This window comes from Giraffa tippelskirchi, chromosome 6 (assembly GCF_054371585.1).
Source record: "Giraffa tippelskirchi isolate mGirTip1 chromosome 6, T2T-mGirTip1v1.2.pri, whole genome shotgun sequence".
NCBI classification, from domain to species: Eukaryota; Metazoa; Chordata; class Mammalia; order Artiodactyla; family Giraffidae; genus Giraffa; species Giraffa tippelskirchi.
The window spans coordinates 7,952,359-7,974,471 of NC_137280.1; the positions used below are offsets into that span (position 1 = coordinate 7,952,359).

General features: G+C 38.0%; 2 protein-coding genes across 6 annotated transcripts in view; both read left to right on the forward strand.

Moving 5' to 3' along the window:
- Window positions 1-22,113, forward strand: part of LRRC69 (leucine rich repeat containing 69) — a 75,787-nt gene that overhangs the window by 53,167 nt on the left and 507 nt on the right. For 3 of the 5 annotated variants that reach the window (XM_081496853.1, XM_081496852.1, XM_081496855.1), the window contains one exon: window positions 609-931. Coding sequence is in view for 1 of the 5 variants with exons in the window: in XM_081496852.1 (XP_081352978.1) it covers window positions 609-731 (123 nt within the window). In the remaining 4 variants the exon portion in view is untranslated. Of the gene's footprint in view, window positions 1-608; window positions 932-21,197; window positions 21,303-22,113 lie in introns of those variants that run through there. The other 2 variants (XR_014055775.1, XR_014055776.1) reach the window with 2 other exon arrangements.
- Window positions 6,946-22,113, forward strand: part of SLC26A7 (solute carrier family 26 member 7) — a 138,878-nt gene continuing 123,710 nt past the window's right edge. Inside the window, exons 1-2 of the mRNA XM_081496849.1 lie at window positions 6,946-7,333; window positions 21,202-21,302. The gene's annotated coding sequence lies outside the window, so the exon portion shown is untranslated. The remainder of the gene's footprint in view (window positions 7,334-21,201; window positions 21,303-22,113) is intronic.

Here is a 22,113-nt window from a genome sequence, read left to right on the forward strand (position 1 = left end):
ATTTTTAAACCCCACTATTCATGTGACTAATTGGTGGTGGTTCTTATGGAAAGCTGAGTGATTTTTCATTTTACGTATGTTTTGTTACCATGTTACCTTCCTAACCAGGCCTTTTTTTTTTTTTTTATAAATTTATTTATTTTAGTTGGGGGCTAATTACTTTTCAATATTGTAGTGGTTTTTGCCATACATCGACATGAACCAGCTATGGGTCCACATGTGCCCCCCCTCCCGGACCCCCCACCCACCTCCCTCCCCATCCCATCCCTCTGGGTCATCCCATTGCCCCAGCCCTGAGCCCTTGTCTCATGCATCGAACATGGAATGGTGTTCTGTTTCACATATGATAATATACATGTTTCAATGCTATTCTCCCAGAACGTCCCACCCTCACCTTCTCCCTCAGAGTCCATAAGACTGTTCTATGCATCTGTGTCTCTTATTCTGTCTCGCATATAGGGTTATCGTTACCATCTTTCAAATTCCATATATATGCATTAGTATACTGTATTGTTGTTTTTCTTTCTGGCTTACTTCACTCTGTATAATGGGCTCCAGTTTCATCCATCTCAGTAGAACCGATTCAAATGTATTTTTTTTTTTTTTAGTTCACTTCAGGACGTGGTCCTTCATGCAGCAGGGTTGCCTCTGGCATACCTGAGAAGCTAAATAAATGGAGCTTAGCTGAGAGGCTCTCAGTTCTGAAGAATGCAAGAGTCAAGCCCCACTGAGACAGAGTTGCGTGGAGGAAAATTTCTAAAGGCTCCATTAACCAAGAATGCATGTTAAACAAAACAAAAACAAACAAGGTACAAGTGAAAGTCATAGGAGCTCACTTAAAAATCAGTTGCAGGAGTAAACTGTGTATGTTTGCTGAGGGAAAACTACTGAGAAAATTGATTTTGATTAGGGAAATACCTTATGCAACCTATGTTGTTGAAAGCGTGTTTGTTTACCATTTTAATCTCATGACTTCAGCTACAATTTATGTGCCACCGTTGGTTTTGGGGAGAAAATTGTATTCACTCATTTATCTATGTGTTCACTTATTCAGCAAGCATTTTAGGTATTCTTGAAGCTCAGGGGAAATGGAGACTCTTGACTGCATACCTCCACATTTTTACCCACTGTCTTCATATCTCACGTTACTGAGACTTGGTTTCTGCCATATTATTCCCAAAATGGCCCTTCAGAGGTCATCAGTGCCTTCCTGCCAGTCCAGCTGCTCCTCATCTGGCTGTTCCGTAGGTTTGGTCTTCATTGACCATCTTCTGCCTCTTAGAACTTTATGCCTTAGAATCATTATTTTTCTGATGGCCTCTTGCCCATAGCTTTAACTGAATTTTCTTCTATATCTTCACCCAAGAACAATGGTTCTATGAGGAGATTTCTCTTAGTCCCATTTTATTGTCTCTTAGGGCTTTTTCTTTACCTGAAGGAACCCACCTATTCCCACCAGTTTCATTTAGCTTCACTTATCACAGCTAGGGGAGTAGCTGCTAAATCTCTTTCTTCATTTTTAACCCATGTTTCCAAGCTTCACTATCTAAAATAGAATTGATTCTCTTCTTCACAGATTATTTATTCATGTATTAAGCAAATATTTACTGAGGGGCTCCTGTCTACCAGGAGCTGTTTTCTACTGGCAGGTCTCTGATTTTAGAAAGCTTACATTCTGATGGGGTTGGGGAGACAGACAAGAAAAGCCAGACAAATAATATGGTGATATGTACTTTGAGGAGAAATAAAATAGGATTCAAGAGATAGAGAAATGATGAGAATACTTTTTTAAAAAAATTTTGGCTGCGCTGGGTGTTCAGTGTGGTGTGTGGACTCTTCCTCGCGTCACACGGCCTTTCTCGCTGGGTGTTCACCGTGGTGTGTGGACTCTTCCTTGCATCACGCGGCCTTTCTCGCTGGGTGTTCACCGTGGTGTGTGGACTCTTCCTTGCGTCACACGGCCTTTCTCGCTGGGTGTTCACCGTGGTGTGTGGACTCTTCCTCGCGTCACACGGCCTTTCTCGCTGGGTGTTCACCGTGGTGTGTGGACTCTTCCTCGCGTCACACGGCCTTTCTCGCTGGGTGTTCACCGTGGTGTGTGGACTCTTCCTCGCGTCACACGGCCTTTCTCGCTGGGTGTTCACCGTGGTGTGTGGACTCTTCCTTGCATCACACGGCCTTTCTCTGGGGGCTGCACATGGGCTTAGTTGCCCTGCCACATGTCAGATCTTAGTTCTCCAACCAGGGATCAAACTTGCCTCCCCTGCGTTGGAGGGTGGATTCTTAACCACTGGACCACCAGGAAAGTCTCCAAGGATACATTTTATAGAGAGTAATCTGGGTCTGATAAGGCAATATTTGATCAAAAATCTTACACAAGTGAGGGAATGAATTCTGTGGCTATAATGAATAGGAATCAGTTGAGTTTTTGAAAGGCAAAAAGTGCAGGAATAATGCTAGAAAGCACCAAATAATTGAATGTGTGCTAAAGAGAAAGCATGGCTCTGCGCTCAGGAGACTTAGTTTTGCTGGATGCATGGTCATGCATGATCACAGGAAGGATGCATCTGGGGAAAGATTCATCTGCTTCTGCTCTGTGTTCAGAACCATTGTTTAATTAAATAAGAAATTTAATCTTATGCCACATATATATGGCTGTACATTGGCATATGCATGCAATGCAGGAGACCTGGGTTCGATCCCTGGGTTGGGAAGATCCCTGGAGAAGGGAAAGGCTACCCACTCCAGTATTCTGGCCTGGAGAATTCCATGGAGTGTTTAGTCCCTGGGGGTCACAAAGAGTCGGACATGACTGACTTTCACTTTCATTGGCATGTGAGATTGTGGTCTCTTCTTGCCAATGTATAATCCTTCTGAAATTCTAACATTATGTTAGAATATGAAACACTGCAAAATATTTTCATTTTCTAACAATTACAGCAAACTTTTATTTACTCAAATGAAGTTGAAGCAACTGAAGCATTAACTTTTTGTGAGTTATTTGGATTTAGTATTTCTCTGTCTCTTTTGTGGGTCCTCTCTGGAATTTTTTGGTTCGCTCACACTTGCCTCAGAAAGACATAGCTGAGTAAAAAAGAGAAACTCAAGTCTCTTTTACTGCTATAAATTTGTTATTGTCTGTGTTGTGGGAAGGTAGATTCAAACAGAAAGATGTATATTTTAGAATTATTAATAAATTCTGTTTGTCGCCAATTACTAATTCCATGATACAATGAGCAGAGAGGAATTCCTGTGCGATAAACCGGATCAGTCTCCCCACCTCAGTCTCCGCTTTCTCTCTCCCCCGTCTGATGGCTCTTCTCTCAGATGTGCACGCTCAGTCCCCACGGCCTGTGCCTCCCTGGCCACCAGATTTCAGACTATGAGTTTCACCGCCAGCACCTACTTCACCCCTTCCCTTCTGAGTGCTTCTCCCATTCCATTTCACTCTATAGTTCACTTCTATTTCACTCTGTAGTTTACCTACTATTTTACTAATTTTATTTATTGCCCATCTCCCTCTACTATGATGTAAACTCCATGAGAGGAAACAAGGCTTTTTTCTCCCCTAACATTTTATTATAAAAATTCTTAAGCATATAGAAAATTTGGAAGAATTTTACAGTGAATACCCATAAGTCCATCATCTAGATTCTACAGTTAACATTTTACTCTATTTGCTTTATTACATCCCTCCAGTCAGCCATTGATCCAACTTTTTTTAAAATTTATTTTTGAAGTTGCAAACATCAGTGGTTTCCCTTCTAATATTTCAGTGTGCATGTCACTAATTAGAGTTCAATATTTGTTTCTCTCTTCTGAGGTAACTTTGACATTTACATGTTTTTAAAAAATTAGTTAATTTATTTTAATTGGAGGATAATTACTTTACAATGGGCTTCCCTGGTGGCTCAGCTGGTAAAGAATCCACCTGCAATGCAGGAGACCTAGGTTTGATCCCTGAGTTGGGAAGATCCCTGGAGAAGGGAAAGGCTACCCACTCCAGTATTCTGGCCTGAAGAATTCCATGGACTGTATAGTTCATGGGGTCACAAAGAGTCAGACACAACTGAGCGACTTTCATTTTACTTTACAATATTGTGATGGTTTTTGCCATAAATCAACACGAATCGGCTACAGGTATACGTGTGTCCCCTCCATCTTGAACCCCCCTCCCACCTCCCTTCCCAGCCTATCCCTCTGGGTTGTCCAAAGCACTGGCTTTGGGTGCCCTGCTTCATGCATCAAACTTGCGCTGGTCATCTGTTTTACACATGGTAATGTATATGTTTCAATGCTGTTCTCTCAAATTATCCCAGCATCTCCTTCTCCCACTGAGTCCAAAAGTCTGTTCTTTACATCTGTGTCTCCTTTCCTGCTGTGCTTGTAAGATCATTGGTACTCTTTCTTAATTCCATGTATGTGCATTAATACACAGTATTTGTCTTTCTCTTTCTGACTTCCTTCACTCTGTATAATAGGATCCAATTTCATCCACCTCATTAGAACTGACTCAAATGTGTTCCTTCTTATAGCTTAATAATATTCCATTGTGTATATGTACCAAAACTTCCTTATTCATTCATCTGCCGATGGACATCTAAGTTGCTTCCATGTCCTAGCCTCTGTAAATAGTGCTGCAGTGAACATTGGGGTACATGTGTCTCTTTTAATTCTGGTTTCCTTGGGGTGTATTCCCAGCAATGAGATTGCTGGGTTTGCATGCACAAATTTATATGACTTCAGCAAAAATGCATTTATAAACCCTCATCAAGATATGGAGCATTACCATCATTCCAGAAAATCTTCTCATGTCCCTTCCCTGTAGTTTTGCTAGATTTTACAGAACACTCAGTTAAATTTGAGTTTCATTGAAGCAGTGGATAAATATTTAATATAATAATGTCTCAAATGTTCCACAGGATATACTTATGCAAAAAAATTCTTTGCAGTTTATCTGAAATTCAAATTTAAATAGAAATCCTGTATTCTATCTGGCAGCTCTACTTCCTAATAAATTCTTGCCTCATCTCCCAGAGGAAGTTACTATTCTGATGCTTTTCCACCATAGCTTTTGCCCATTTCAGAACTTCATATAAAAAGAATTGCACTATATATATTCTTTTCTGTAAAGCTTTTTTCACTCAGCATAATGGTTTTGAGATTCATCCATAGTGTTTACGTGTATCATGAATTTGTTCCTTTTTATTATTGAATATTGTTCCATAATATAAATATACTACTATTTATTCATTCATTCTTTACCTTGGATTTTTTCCAGTTTCCATCTATCATTAATAAGCTGCTATGAGCCAACAATGGCTGCCAATTAAGGTATTGACAAAGTCCCATCTCTTTAACATGGCTCATTCCGTGATTTTCTTACCTCTCCCCTGATCTCGCCTCTCCACTCTTTTCTTAAGCTCACCGCTCTCCGGTCACACTCCCTTCAGCGTCCTGAAGCTTCCACGCTGCTTCCACCTTTGGTCTTTACATGCAGTTCCTTCCATCTGCATCATCGACTCAGTGGCCCTGAGTGTGAGCAATCTCTGGGAGACAGTGAAGGACAGGGAAGCCTGTCTCCCTCTGGTATCAGGTGGAGAAGGAACAACTGGAGGAGAAAGAAAGAACTCTTACAGGATATATTTTTGCTCTTGTTTGGGACTGATTAGGGACTGATAGGGCTCTGCCATATGCTTTCTAATAAATTATCCATGTGGATATTTTCACTCATTCTTATCAGGAGAAAAAGAGAGCATCATAATTCTCACCAGCCTAGGAACATTGTGAAATAATGTCAGTCATGAGATGTTTATGAAAACTTCAGAATGGAGGAGAGTCTGGGGAAGAAAGAACTGTGAAAGGTCTGGGAGCCACAGAAATATTTTGATAACGGAGAATAATTGGGGATTTAAAATGCATATCTAAAAATGTTTGGTTCTTTAAAAGGAATAATTCCTAATGGATGTTTGAAATGTGTGTGTATGCATTGCTGAGAGACTCAGGACGTATTTCTAGCAATCATTGATTAATAACTCTTGAGTCATATCTGCGTCTATATGTTACCAGTTTTAATGCCATTTTTACTTAATTTAACTATCTGCTGGCCACTAGGCTGTGAAATTTTGGCTTGGAATGTCTATAATATTCTCATGTAAGAAACAAATTAAGTAGAATCAGAGTAAAATCTCCCCCAAAGACTATTTGGGATTCTTAATTTCTCTTGACATTTTTGGAAGTGAGCAAAAGCTGCATTATTCACTACTTCTTAAAAATTTTACTCACATAAATAACCTGAAGAACTATAAATCTCTTATCTCAAGAGGCTCTCAGGACAGAAGCTATAAAATATAACTGGAGTAGACACTGGTCCAGCTAATTCAGAAACAAAATTTGTAATTGAACTTTTATATCTCAATTTGAATTTCAAGAAAATAACATCTTTTCTTTTCCAAAAGAAAATCATAGGTCCTCTTGATTGTATGAGAATAAAAACAGAAAGTTCTAACCTGAATAGAAGGAGAATAATTTGAAGCTGGTAATTGAGTAAACCTCAAGACTCATATTTCGAGTTCTCCCCACTCCCTCCTCCCCTTCTGCTGAGATTTTCAGGGAATAGTAGAGTTAGGAGAAGCTATAAGTTTGAAAACTATGAGTAATTTTATAATTAAAACAGTAGGAATTTGTTTCTTCGACAGCATATATTAGACCGTCGGGTGAAGGTAGGTAAAAGCAGCAGATGGCTGATACCCTTTTGGGAGTAGTGTGTGCATCATTTTAATGCAAAGTGAGACCAGTTTGATATGCTCTATTGTGGAAAATATTAAATGCCATCAAAAGTCATCACTGACATAATAAAGTCTATGTAGATACAAGCCCTAGCAACCTTTATCCAGGTGTTCTTAATTGTTTGTTACTGACTTGACAGAGGACACAGAATGAGATGGTTGGATGGCATAACTGACTCAATGGACATGAGTTAGAGTAAACTCAGGGAGATCGTGAAGGACAGGAAAGCCTGGCGCACTGCACCTCGTGGGGTCTCAAAGATTCGCACACGATTTAGCGACCGAACAACTGACTTGACAACCACTAGGTGACGCTGTTGCTTCACCAAGACAGTGCGGGAGGCCCTGTTAGCCACTCAAAAGGAAGTGCTGTTGCTTATTTTGGCCTGAAATTGAACTAATTCTGACCATCAACATAATTACAAGTAGCTCCGACAGTACTGTCTACTATATGTAGTGTACGCATGCATATAATAAGACAAACTGCTAAGTACTACTGCTGCTACCGCTGATGCCGTTCACCCCCAGACCAACGCCTACTCGATGTAAGTTCTGTGATGACCTTTGTGCTTTGTGGTTTAACTTCATCCTTCTGTCAGTCACACTTGCCGGAGATTACAGATCTAACAAGTGGCAGAACCGGGTACTCTGGCCCCTTTATTGACAGATGTGGCCACTAGTCACGTAATGAGCTAGTGGTAGGATGTGACATCTCCGATGGTATGTGTTTCCAATCAAGTGGCCTGTATCAAAATAAGAGGACCTATGGAAAAATAGTGAACTGGGCTAACATAAACATAGTTTCCTTTCCAGTACTTTTCAAAAGATGTTCTTGGAAACTCATATTTGTGGAAAAATTCTATTTGGTATACCTACTAATGTTTTCATTCACAGCAGATAACCTTAACTTAGGATTGCTAGACAAAACTTGATTCCTACATAAATTTGTTTCAGATAAATATTAGTAACTTCTTAGCATAAGTATGGAGAAGGCAATGGCAACCCACTCCAGTACTCTTGCCTGGAAAATCCCATGGACGGAGGAGCCTGGTAGGCTGCAGTCCATGGGGTCGCTAGGGGTCAGACATGACTGAGCGACTTCACTTTCACTTTTCACTTTCATGCATTGGAGAAGGAAATGGCAACCCACTCCAGTGTTCTTGCCTGGAGAATCCCAGGGATGGGGGAGCCTGGTGGGCTGCCGTCTATGAGGTCGCATAGAGTCGGACACGACTGAAGTGACTTAGCAGCAGCAGCAGCAGCAGCAGCATAAGTATGACCCATGCAAAAATCTGTATCTCTGGTAAACAATAAATATATTTATTTTTTTGTATAAGTATATTCCAAATATTGAATGGGGAACATCTATATTAAATAAAATTATTTCTTATTTATATGAAATGCTAATTTAACTAGGTCTCCTGCATTTTAATTAGCTAAAATCTGTCAACATTATCTTCATTTTCTTTCAATTAATTTGGGACAGTTTAACAAAGCTCACTCAGTTTTCTCCCTCTCTAGTTTGGACTCTCTCTCTTCTCTATCTACCCCTCTGTTCCTGGAGGAATATATTTGTCCTTTTAAAGGAATATCCTGTGATCTGAATCTTAAATGCTTCTGCTTCTTGCCAGACATGCTCCAAGAGAATGGAGGTTAGATGTGAAAGTGCCTATACTTAAAGTGTTTCATCAGATTCAGAAATTGCTTTGTTGCTTTTACTATACTCACTATTTTTTGCATTATCTACTTAAGTTCCTGATTAGAGTGTGGGAAAGATCATACATACAATCTGCCTTATTCCTAATCTCGGAAATCAATTCCAGAAGGAGGGTTAGACCTTGAATTTTTAAATCTATTGCTCTTAGTTTTACAATCCTAATTATGTCAAGTCTCCTAAAGTGTCATGCTCCCTCATTCTTGGGACCTCCCTGTGAATGAGTAATCCATGAGATGTATCAGAACACATTCTGATCATCCATTGTAGTTTTTAAAGCAGCCAATTAAAACAGTGGCATCAAATAATAAAGACTGTTCACTGGACTGGAGACTTTGGGAGTATAAATTTAATTTAATTCCATGGAGTTTTTCTTTTAAGTACAGGTTAATAGGCTGCCCCCCAAAAGTAATCCTTTCTGTACAGACAGGTAAAAGAGTTGAGAGGTTTAAAATAAACACTATGTGCTACTAATAAACATATTCATTACTTCTTACTTCACACCAGTTTTAAGATTCTGTATATTTTTTATAGATTAGAATGAGATGCCCAGTTTTTATAGATTAGAGTGGTTTTATAGATTAGAATGAGACCCCCAATTTATTAAAAGCAATTTATAGGTGAAAATATTTCTCCTGACTGACATAAAGAATTGCCTTAGATTAAGGACAACCAGAGCAATAATGGTAAATTTACATTCCCACCAAACCATGGTGATATTACTAAGAGATCTATGCAAACTTTCTTTCTGAGCGTGGATGCACTGCTTCAGAATTCTTCTTAACTCCTCATTTCAATAATTCAATTGAATTAATTCATCTTTATTGACCCAGGGTATGGATGACAATTTGGTTAATCATCTTCAGACTGTAGAGGATATAAATAACAGAAGATAAAAAAAGGCAAGAGTTTAAGCATTTAGAACCAACTTGAGGACATGACAATGTTTAGAGTTTGAAAAGGAAAAATGAAGTTGGCATTTTTGTTGCTGTTGTTCAGTCGCTAAGTTGTCTCCAACTCTTTGCGACCCCATGGACTGTAGCATACCAGGCTCCTCTGTCCTCCACTGTCTCCTGGAGTTTGCTCAAATTCATGTCCATTGAGTCAGTGATACCATCCAACCATCTCATCCTCTGCTGCTCTCTTCTCCTCCTGCCCTCAATCTTTCAGAGCATCAGGGTCTTTTCCAATGAGTCAGCTCTTTGTATCAGGTGGCCAAAGTATTGGAGCTTCAGCTTCAGTATCAGTTCTTCTAATGAATATTCAGGGTTGATTTCTTTTAGGGTTGACTGGTTTGATCTCCTTGCAGTCCAAGGACTCTCAAGAATCTTCTCCAGCACCACAATTTGAAAGCATCAATTATTCAGTGCTCAGCTTTCTTTTCTTTCTTTCTCACATCTGTACATAACTACTGGAAAAACCATAACTTTGACTATATGGACCCTTGTTGACAAAGTGATGTGTCTGCTTTTTAATACTCTGTTTAGGTTTGTCATAGCTTTCTTCCAAGGAGCAAGCATCTCTAAATTTCATGGTTGCGTCACCATCTACAGTGATTTTGGAGCCCAAGGAAATGAAATCTGTCACTGCTTCCACTTTTCCATCTTCTACTTGCCAGAGAGTTGGCATGCAGATCTTCAAACTAAGCAGAGATGTGTGACCTTTTTTTTTTTTTTGAGGATAAATAATGTTGTAGTCCAATTTAGAATTTTGAGTTCAAGCAAGGCAGATAGAAGTATTGGGTTGGCCACAAGATTCTTTCATTTTTTTTTTCCTGTAAGATGCCTCTAGTAGCACTTAGCTGTCTTTAACTTCATTTGAAACAATTTTGTTAGATTGTATTGTGACAGCTGTCATATCAGCGTGTATTTTTTTAAAAACTTACCAAAATTGGTGAATTTTTCTATAGCCATTTTAATATTGAAGATGGAAGAAAAAAGCAACATTTTTGGCATATTATGCTTATTATTTCAAGAAAGGTAAAAGTGTTCAGTGTATGGAGAAGGTGTGACTGATCAAACATGTCAAAAGAGGTTTGTGAAATTTGGTGCTGAAGATGCCTTGCTGGACGACGCGCCATGGTCGGTAGACCAGTTAGGTAGGTCAGGTTGACAGTGATCAAATGGAGACATTAATTGAGAACAGCCAATGCTATGCCTTGCAAGATATGGTCAACTCAAAATATTCAAATCAAGTATTGAAAATCATTTGCACCAGCTTGGTTTTGTTAATCACTTTGATGTTTGGGTTCAACATAAATTAAGCAAAAAAAAAAAAACATTCTTGACCATATTTCCGCATGAGATTCTCTACTTAAACATAATGAAAACATTCTGTTCTTTAAAACAAATTGTGACAGGTGATAAAAAGTGGATACTGTACAATAATGTGAGATCGTGATGCAAGTGAAATAAGCCCACACCAGCCTCGCCAAAGGCCAGTCTTCATCCAAAGACGGTATTGTGTATATGGTGGGATTGGAAAGGAGTCCCCTATTATAAACTCCTTCTGGAAAGCTGAATGATTAATTCCAACAAGTACTGCTTGCAGTTAGACCAACTGAAAGCAGTGCTTGATGAGAAGTCCGGAATTAGTCAACAGAAAATGCATAGTCCTCCATCAGGATAATGCAAGACTGTGTGTTTCTTTGATGACCAGGCAAAAACTGTTACAGCTTGTCTGGAAAGTTCTGATTCATCTGCTGTATTCACCAACCATTGCACCTTCAAATATCCATTTATTTTGGTCTTTACAAAATTCTCAATGGAAAAAATTTCAGTTCCCTGAAAGACTGGAGAAAACACCTGAAACAGTTCTTTGCTCAGAAAGAAAAAGTTTTGGAATGATGGAATTATGAAGTTGCCTGAAAAAATGGCAGAAGCTAGTGGAACAAATCAGTGAATATGGTGTCAATAAAGTTTTTGGTGAAAATAAAAAATGTGTCATTTATTTTTACTTAAAAAAAATGAAGGACCTTTTTGGCTAACCCAATAGATATTTGGCTTGTTATTCAATTTGGAATCTAAGTAGGCAGATTTACAAAAAATATAAACTGGGTAAGATTGTCCATCCTAGGAGAAAAAAGCATTCCATTCTAATTGAGTAGTGATTGGAAGTAAGACACTATTGAAATATATTATTCAAGTCATCCTAGCAACTAATACGGAGAAGGCAATGGCACCCCACTCCAGTGCTCTTGCCTGGAAAATCCCATGGACGGAGGAGCCTGGTAGGCTACAGTCCATGGGGTCGCGAAGAGTCGGACACGACTGAGTGACTTCACTTTCACTTTTCCCTTTCATGCACTGGAGAAGGAAATGGCAACCCACTCCAGTGTTCTTGCCTGGAGAATCCCAGGGATAGCAGAGCCTGATGGGCTGCCGTCTATGGGGTCGCACAGAGTAGGACACGACTGAGCGACTTCACTTTCACTTTTCCCTTTCATGCACTGGAGAAGGAAATGGCAACCCACTCCAGTATTCTTGCCTGGAGAATCCCAGGGACGGGGGAGCCTGGTGGGCTGCCTTCTGTGGGGTCGCACAGAGTCGGACACGACTGAAGCGACTTAGCAGCAACTAATGAAAGAAATGTATAGGAACTAAAAACTAACATTTGTCAGTGCCTCTCCTATATGCCAGATATTGTCCTTGGTACTCTAATCAAAATCCTCCCTTGAAAGACCTTGAAAAGTTGGCATGAAATTTTAGCTTTTCTTGCCAACATGCTGGTTGATTATCTGGCTTCACAATACAATGTTTCAAATATTTCTTTTTTTCATGTTCTCCTTTTTACATGAATAAAAGGTAATGTTCCGTGGGGCTTAATTTGTCTGCTCTAGTATGTATATATATATATATATATATATATATATATATATATGACTGCCAAATATATGGTGATTATGTTACAAAATATCTTTTTAATCTGTGTGCAGTATAGATCTTGCAAATTTTTGCATAAATCTCGGTTACACCATAGTTAATTGGGAGAATGAGGATTCCGGTACTATTCCCTATGTGCTACTTCTTAAAGTGAAAGAAATGCTTTATGGAAGGCCTAAAATGTACCTCAAAGTTTTGAATTTTCAATAAACTAAAACTATTTGAGTGTTTGTCTACAGTTCAGTTCAGTCACTCAGTCGTGTCCAACTCTTTGCGACCCCATGGACTGCAGCACGCCAGGCCTCCCTGTCCATCACCAACTCCCAGAGTTTACTCAAACTCATGTCCATTGAGTCGGTGATGCCATCCAACCATCTCATCCTCTGTTGTCCCCTTCTCCTCCCACCTTCAATCTTTTCCAGCATCAGGGTCTTTTCCAATGAATCAGCTCTTTGCATCAGGTGGCCAAAGTACTGGAGTTTCAGCTTCATTTGTCTACATCTTCCATTAAATGATAATTTTTTTTTTATTTGTTTGACTCTGATATCTGAGTTATACTTAACTACCCAATTTGACTTCCTAAGGACAAATAAGCTTGAGCATTGGGTATTTCTGAATATTATTATGTGCATTATGGTAATAAGACATTAGTTGTAGCAGCCCATATTTGAATTATGTTGTCAAATATTGAATGTAAACAAGTAAGAAAAAAAAAAACTGACTCAAAAGAATAATATGTTTCATGACTTCAATGTCCCAGGATATTCTAAGTGTAAGTGCTCTAAATTTCCATTGGGAAGTCAGTTGGTCCAGAAAAATGGGCATCATTTAAGTACTGTGGAAGTCAACATGTAACGTGTTGAAGAATGTCCCAGGAAAACCACTCAAAAGATCAGTTTCTTGTACATCTGGGCTAGCATGAGATGTTAGCCCAAAAAAGTCTCATTGAAGCATTACTAGTAACATGTGTATCCCAGTGTTATCTTAAAAAAAAATCCATAAAACTGGAAGAACCAAAGTATCTACTCTTAGGAAAATGATTATGTAAACCTTGGTACACCTTTATGAGGGAATATTGTGCAGTCATTAAAAAATTGTGTTCTTTAAGAGTTTTTCATGATATAGCAAAGGGTTATAATGCTCAGTGAAATTTAAAAAAGTGTTATGTGTACAGCATTGTCGCAACTATGTAAAGAAAAATGTTTCATAGGAAAAAAATGGAACAAACTATAAGCAGAACTTTAATCAGCAGTGTGATTGTGAAACATCTTTTTTTTGACACCACCATTCTCTACTTTATAAAACTTTCTATTTTATAATAGGAATTTGATTATATAATAATCAGAAAAATGAAATCTGTTGAAAAAAGTTAATGGCTTCTGAATTCTTATCAAAGTACAACTGTTCTGCTTTTACCCTATTGATCCTTGACACAAAAGTATACAAAACAATGGAATTTGACCATGGAAAATAAAAGCAATGCAATAAGAGACCTGAGTTTTAATTTTTGGTATTTTAATACACATGTATATATGAGAGCATTTTTATTTATTTATTTTATTTATTTTTTTTATGAGAGCATTTAAAAAAAATTTTTCAGTTGTGTAGGTTTACTCATAGTTCAGGTACACAGTAATTATCTTGGATAAAAAACACTTTTTGTTGCAAGTAAGTGAGACCTTAAAGGTAATTAATTATCAGTCCTAAATCTTAGACTAGCCCCCTATTTCATGCATAAAAACCTGTGACTGTTTCTCAGGAATGCTATAAAAATGATTTCCACACAGTTTGAATCCTCTTCATTAGGAGTCGCTCCTAGGTACTATTTCAGCTTTAATACTTAAGACTTAATGAGGTAACACTAAAATATCCATACTAGTATTGAATTTCCACTAAAAGTGATTGCATAAATCAAACACTGTTTGACAGTGTTGGGGAAACTTGCTTTTTTGGATGATCCCTTTGCAGCAATATAGACTATATGGAGTATTTTAGACATTTTTCTTCTGAGTAACACAACAATTCCAGAGTCTATTTTTTTCTCTGTTATTATGAATGATACCTTCTAGATGAGTACTCTTTACCCAGAGTAAAAAAGTTATTAGATAAGCTCTATTATCTTTTTTTAATAGAGGTACTGGATTGAAAACTTATATGCCTACTGAAGACAGTATATTTGATTTCAGTAATAAGTTTGATACAAATTCTTAAGAGACTTGTGTGGACAAAATCTAAAAAAAAAGTCCTGTTTGACTGTTCTCAATTTCTACTAAAGAATAAACTTCAATCTGAAGGACAGAGTCTAGCTGATGTATCTGGGTTTTCTTATTTGCTGATTTGAATAAAGACTTACATGACATGCATAATCAGATTTTGGGTAATACTGTGGACCATGTTATGCCCCCTCAAATTCATATGTTGAAGTACTAACCCCCAGTATGATGGCATTTGGAGATGGAGCCTTCAGGAGATAATTAGGTTTAGGTCACATCATGAAGTGCTGATTCTTTGTTTCTGTTACGTGAAGAAGAAAGTGAGATGGTGGCTCTTTGCGAGCCAGGAAGAGAGCCCTTATCAGGAACCACGTTGGCTGACTCCTTGATCTTAGACTTTGCAGTTCTCCAGAACTGTGAGAAATAAATTCCTGTGGTTTAACCTAACCAGTCTATGGTATTTTATTATAGTAGCATAAACTGACTAACAATACAGGTGACAATGTTTGGTGTGTCTCAGGAAAGAACTGACTCCATGTTCGATCTGTTTCTTTAACCATTGCTTTTGGTCACTGAAAGGTTACTGTTTATACATAATGGCCTACCTGTAGGAACCTTGCCCCTCTGCCTGAATATTAAACCAAAGTGCCTTTGTTCAGCACCCTGTCACCTGTGGATGGCTACAGGAAGAAAGAAATTAACTCAACTTTAATACAAAGGAAAATGGAAGTATGCAGTTATAAGATCCTTATACTAAATGTGAAGTGGTATGCTATCATTTGAAGATAGACTTTAATAGTTAAAGATGTACACTCAACACTCTTAAGGGCTTCCCTGGTGGCTCAGCAGTAAAGAATCTGCCCGCAATGTAGGAGACCTGGGCTCGATCCCTGGGTCGGGAAGATACCCTGAAGAAGGGAATGATAACCCACCTCCAGTCCTTGCTGGAGAAGCCCATGGACAGAAGAGCCTGGCAGGCTACAGTCCATAGGGTTGCAAAGAGTCAGACATGAATGAGTGACTAACACTCTTTCACTCTAAAGCAATCATCAATATGAGTATAGTTAATAAACCAACAAAGGAGAATAAATAATAATAATAAAAATGATCCAAAAGGTGGTAATAAAAGGAAAAAAATAAAAAACTGATGAGATAATTATAAAATAAATTACAATAATGTTTTAAACCCAGCCATATCAATAACCATGTTACATTTAAATGGTCTATATACTCCAAATAAGGCAGAGATTGTCACACTGGATTACAAAAGCAAGACCCAACTCTATGCTGCCTACAAGAAAACCACATTAAATAAAAGGACATAAAATACTTACACTTATTTCCCTTAGTACAAAAAAATGTTATTATTCCTAGAAATAGGACATCTGAAGCAGCAGTTATAGCTTCACAATCATGCACTTCTTAGGAAGTGAATTTCTATTGGATAATCCCCTCTTTTGGTATCATCAGATCTTCTCCAGTCCTGCTGTTTCCCCAGCTATAGTTTAATTTACTTACCATTTATCAGTTGTTGGTCAGAAATGAGAAGGGGGTTTTTACTAATACTCAGTGAACTGTTATTGTTTTTTATTTTTATTTTTTCCTTCCTTTTTACTCCATTCCTTCTTCCCTTTCTCCCTTTTTTTTTTTTCCAGTTCAGTCTCCTGTAAACAAAAACATCACAGACTGGGTGGCTTAAGCAACAAACATTTATTTCTCACATTTCTGGAGATGCAGAAGCCCAAGATCAAGGCACCAAGAGATTTTGTGTATAGTGAGGGCCTTCTTCCTGGGCTTGTAGACTCCCACTTTCTTGCTGTGTCCTCACATGGCTGAGATAGTAAGCTCTAATCTCTCTCTCTTCTTATAAAGACACTAATCCAGCTGTGGTCTCCACCCTCATGACCTTGTATAAAACTAATTATTTCACAAAAGCTCCACCTTCTAATACCATCTCATTGGCTGTTAACGGTTTCATCATAAGAGTATTAGTGGGACCCAAACGTGCAGTCCAAACACCAGTCCAAACACCTTCTGTCCTGCCTCCTCTTTGCTCCCTGCCCATTCCCTCCTTTTTCTTTGAAAATGCCTTGGATCCTTGTAAATATACGCTTGAAAGTACAAGTGATTTTTTCACTTCCCAAGAACTATCTCCTTTTGACCCCTATTATGAGTCAAAATAAGTCACGGAATAATGGCAGAAGGAAAAACATGTTAAAGAAACAGTGTGGAAAGTATTATTTAATTCAAAGAAAACAAAGTAAGTTACATGAGCAGTCAGCACTGAAAGAATAGAATTTTGCTCACTCTACTATACTGGTTTGCCTGTCATGAGTAAAACACGAAATCCACTGTTTAGGACTGTCATTGACATATATGAGCAGCACGTTTAAATGTCTCAGTATTTCTAAAATAAACAGCACCATAAAAAATCAGAGCTTTTTATGGATAGCACTAAATGAATTAGTCCTGAACAGTTGTGCATATCACAGGAATTAGGATAAAGACTAAAGAGTAGACATTTTAAATGGCAGATATTGGCTCAGTAATTAGGAATAATCTTCTAACAATTAGATTGTCTGGAAATTAGAATGAGTTATTTTTCTAAACTTGTCAGTTACAGTCATCGGAAGAATTAAACCATAGCTTGGATTCAGGGCTGTGTCAACCTATAAGACATTTTAGGTAAATTGGGAGAAAGGTACCCTATCTAGTGCATGACTTTAATAAAGTTTGCTCCCTGTGTTGATGTATCCCCATGCCAGTTACATGACAGCAGAACATGGATTAGTTTCAGCTGCTACTTACCGACTCAGGTGGGAACCTTTTGCAATGTCCTCTTATTAGAAATGCTGAGGATCAACTTTCTAAAGTAGACTTGAATTTGGAGTTAATGCCCTCTGAGATTTATGAGTCTACATTTCTGAGTGTAACCTGAATATAAATCACTGCTTTAGGTGTCCTGTTCTCCACATAGACCACATTCACAGAAGCATAATGTTACAGTCAAAAGTAATATGAGAAGAATTTCAGTTTAATAAGTGTCTCTCAAAAACTATTAAATATGATCCAGTTTATAGTGTACAGTTTTTCTTGAAATGTTTTTCTTCAACATTTTTCTTCATTTGTACCTGGTTCAGTTCCCTTATTTTTCATAATTACTCTGGAAAGATAGAATTTTTCCTTATAATTGTGAAAAAATAGGGAAAATCTGGGCAAGTAAAGAGAAAATCTCTCCTTATTTTTCCCACTGCTATCTCTCTCTTTCTGTCTCTACCTATTTTCCTGATTCTTTAATAGCACAGCCTGGAACTAGATTGAGATAGATTAAATGATTCTTTGGTAATTTCAGGAGTAGGGATATGCATGTGTTAATAATTTCTGAGTGGATCCTATGTCTGCAGAACCTTCCATTAGATCCTGAGGAAACAGGCAAAACAAGTTATGTGAGTAATATCTACTCTCAGGTAATTTACAGTCTCATGAGCCAAAATGGATAAAATCACACACAATAACTTTCAAGCAAGAAAATCAATAGACAGTGAAAATGACTACAGCTGTACACCTATGAATAACCTAAAGGTTACCTAGATCTTTGGTGTATAGGAAGAATGGAACTGTAGAGAAGCCAGGACAATTTTCATGGAAAAGTTACATACTGACCAAGTGTTCAGACAGGAAAAAAACGGGGAACATGGAACTAGGGAAACCTGTGTAAAACCAAAGAGTCGTTGTGCAGCAGATAGTGAGTATATTAATCTGCTAGAATACAGGCAGGAGGGGAAGTGTTTTTTCTCAGTGGGAATGCAACTCTCCATCGTGAGCTCCTGTAACACTTATTGTCTGACTTGATTGTTAATTGATTCTATTCTGCCTTTTTTCTATAACCTCCAGTAAATAATCCTTAGAAAATAGACAATATCTTCCCCTCCCCATCCTTTTATTGCATTTCACATGATCTAGCAAAATGTGATTGATCAATAAATACTTGCTAACTTACATTCCTGGAATGTGAAGTCAACTGGACCTTAGGAAGTATCACTACGAACAAAGCTAGTGGAGGTGATGGAGTTCCAGTTGAGCTATTTCACATCCTAAAAGATGATGCTGTCAATATGTCAGCAAATTTGGAAAACTCAGCAGTGGCCACAGGACTGGAAAAGGTCAGTTTTCATTCCAATCCAAAGAAAGGCAATGCCAAACAATGCTCAAACTACCGCACAATTGCACTCATCTCACACGCTAGTAAAGTAATGCTCAAAATTCTCCAAGCCAGGCTTCAGCAATATGTGAACCGTGAACTTCCAGATGCTCAAGCTGGTTTTAGAAAAGGCAGAGGAACCAGAGATCAAATTGCCAACATTCGCTGGATCATCGAAAAAGCAAGAGAGTTCCAGAAAGTGAAGAAGAACTAAAGAGCCTCTTGATGAAAGTGAAAGAGGAGAGTGAAAAAGTTGGCTTAAAGCTCAACATTCAGAAAACTAAGATCATGGAATCCGGTCCCATCACTTCATGGCAAATAGATGGGGAAACAGTAGAAACAGTGGCTGGCTTTATTTTCTTGGGCTCTAAGATCACTGCAGATGGTGCTTGCAGCCATGAAATTAAAAGACGCTTACTCCTGGGAAGGAAAGTTATGACCAACCTAGACAGCATATTGAAAAGCAGAGACATTACTTTGTCAACAAAGGTCCGTCTAGTCAAGGCTATGGTTTTTCCAGTAGTCATGTATGGATATGAGAGTTGGACGGTGAAGAAAGCTGAGCGCCGCAGAATTGATGCTTTTGAACTGTGGTGTTGGAGAAGACTCTTGAGAGTCCCTTGGACTGCAAGGAGATCCAATCATTCCATCCTAAAAGAGATCAATCCTGGGTGTTCATTGGAAGGTCTGATGTTGAAGCTGAAACTCCAATACTTTGGCCACCTCATGCAAAGGGTTGACTCATTGGAAAAGACCATAATGCTGGGTAGGATTGGGGGCGGGAGGAGAAGGGGACGACAGAAGATAAGATGGTTAGATGGCATCACCGACTCAATGGACATGAGTTTTGGTAGACTCCGGGAGTTGGTGATGGACAGGGAGGCCTGGCGCGCTGCAGTCTATGGGGTCGCAAAGAGTCGGACAAGACTAAGCGACTGAACCGAACTGAATTTAAATAGAGTCGATAAGTAGTTGGTAGACGAGGAGTGGAGAGTGGAGAAAGGATCACATGTTTATGCTAATGAGTTTGAGTGTAATATTAGAAATCACTGGAAGTTTAAACATGTCAGAGATACGATAAAAATATTCTAGTAAGGAGAATTTTTTTGTTGTTTTTCCTGGAGATAAAAAGTTCATCTTTTTATTTGTATAGCTCTTGCCTGAACATTTGGGAAGAGATGTCTCATATAGATGATATGTAGTACCAACTTTTAAGCTAGTTTTAGCCATTGAAATTTTTGAATAAATATGTTTAGCTTTGAATTTTATGGGTTAGGTAAAATGCTCTGAGAGTCTCATGGGTGTGAATAAATTTCTTCACAAAAGTGTTTTTTGAATTGCTGATTATAATCAATCCTACACTTGATAGCATGCTTTAGAGTGAGATTTTGGCATGTTTTAAATAATGTCTCAGCACATGGGAGTTGGAAGAAAACCTGGAATTTAAAAAATATTTTTAGGAAAGATCTACTCTAACCTTTAGGAGGTTTTTTTTTTTTTTAATTGAGAGACTTCAGAACTATTTTATCAAACTAATTGTTTTCCCTCCTGGTCTTAGAATGAAAGTGAAAGTGTTAATCATTTAGTCATGTCCGACTTTATGCAGTCCCGTGGATTGTCTCCTTTATCGATGGAGTTTTTCAGGCAAGAATACTGGAGTGGGTTGCCATTTCCTTCTCCAGAGGATCTTCCCGACCCAGGGATTGAACCCAGGTCTCCTGCATTGCAGGCAGATTCTTGACTGTTTGAGACACCGAGGAAGCCTTCCTGGTCTTTGGATGTTTTAGAGCAATTGCTGGCACTAATATGCTTAGATGTTTCTATATAGATTCATCATCAATTCCAAAAAATCTGTTCATATGAATTCTTTGTTACTAGCATTTAACACAAAGATTTTTTTTAACATGATTGAAATTGCACAAATCCTAGGTGTTGACTGATTATTTCAGTATCTAAGCTTTCAATTACTTTTTTTATTTTCTTGGATTTGAATTTTTGACTTAAATATATTTTGAAAAAAGAATCATTAGTGTTAGTTTTGATTATAAAAGTAGTAATACTCAGTTTATATATAGCTTCTGAATTTCTTCATTTATGTAATGGGTGAAGTATATAAAACAAAGTTAGATTGCTGTTTGTGAAGTAAAAGCAACATAACATCTCTATTAAAGGTGAATTTACTTATCTGATGAATCTACCTCTCACACTAAAAGAATACGGCTAAAATACTAAGAGTCTCTGGTGAGACTCTAAATCTAATGAAACATTCATAAGTGTAACATACGTAAACAATCAGAAAAATACAAAGTAAATTCTATTCTGTACATATGAATAAACTGTACATATATTGCTATATATTTAGGATTCATTGCATTTAAAAAGAAAAGTATTTTTGCACAGACAGAAAGCCAGTGATGCCATTTATGAAGACTGAGAGAGGAGTTCTTCACCTTACCTTAAGAACAATGGGAAAAGTGACAGCCAGAGACACTGGAAGTAGCCAAGGTATCCAAGTAGCAATATTTTGTTATTTTAAAGACTTCCAGAACACAGATCTCTACTCTGGACAAATAGGCATTAAGAGGGCTGCAGCAAACGATGTACATGCTATTCTTCTTCTTGGGTTCACATTTTTTGTTAATGTATTAGCTTTTTGGCTTAATTTGAATGGCACAGTCTTCATAAGTGCAGGCTCTTTCTTCTCAGGGCTGGGCCTTACAATCATAAAATAAAGGTCTTTGACAAACTGACTATTCCATTATAAAATGTAACATCCTTTCTGAAATGGAGAAACCCCCCAAAAGTCATGTGAAAAGAGGGCAGAATCATAAAAAATGTTGGGAACTCTTCAAACAATATTATGAACCATATGTACTTCCTTAGAAATTTCAGTTACAATAGTGCCAGTGTGAGAATTATATGAGTTGGAAAAATAGAGAAAACTGAGTGAACAATTCAGAGACAAGGAAGAGATGTTGCCACAAATAATTGTTCATTGTAAGCTTCTTTTCTTAGCCCATGAAATGAAATTTCTGTTTGTTTATGAGAACTGGCTATTCTGTTACCAGACGGGGCAGTGGCTGGCTGAATGTTTCTGTATGAATGAAAATCTCGTCTCCCAGGGGAAAAAAAGATAAGAGCATTTAGCAAAGCCTCTTAGGTTTCTGAATATTTCAGAACTGGCAGTCATTTGATATACTGAAAATACCCACTTCCCAAAGAAGTAAATCTAGATTCTCTGACTACATCTTGCATAACAAACCTCTCTGGTTTTATGATTTTGCACAGTTTGTCGGGAGAAGGCAGGAATAGCTGA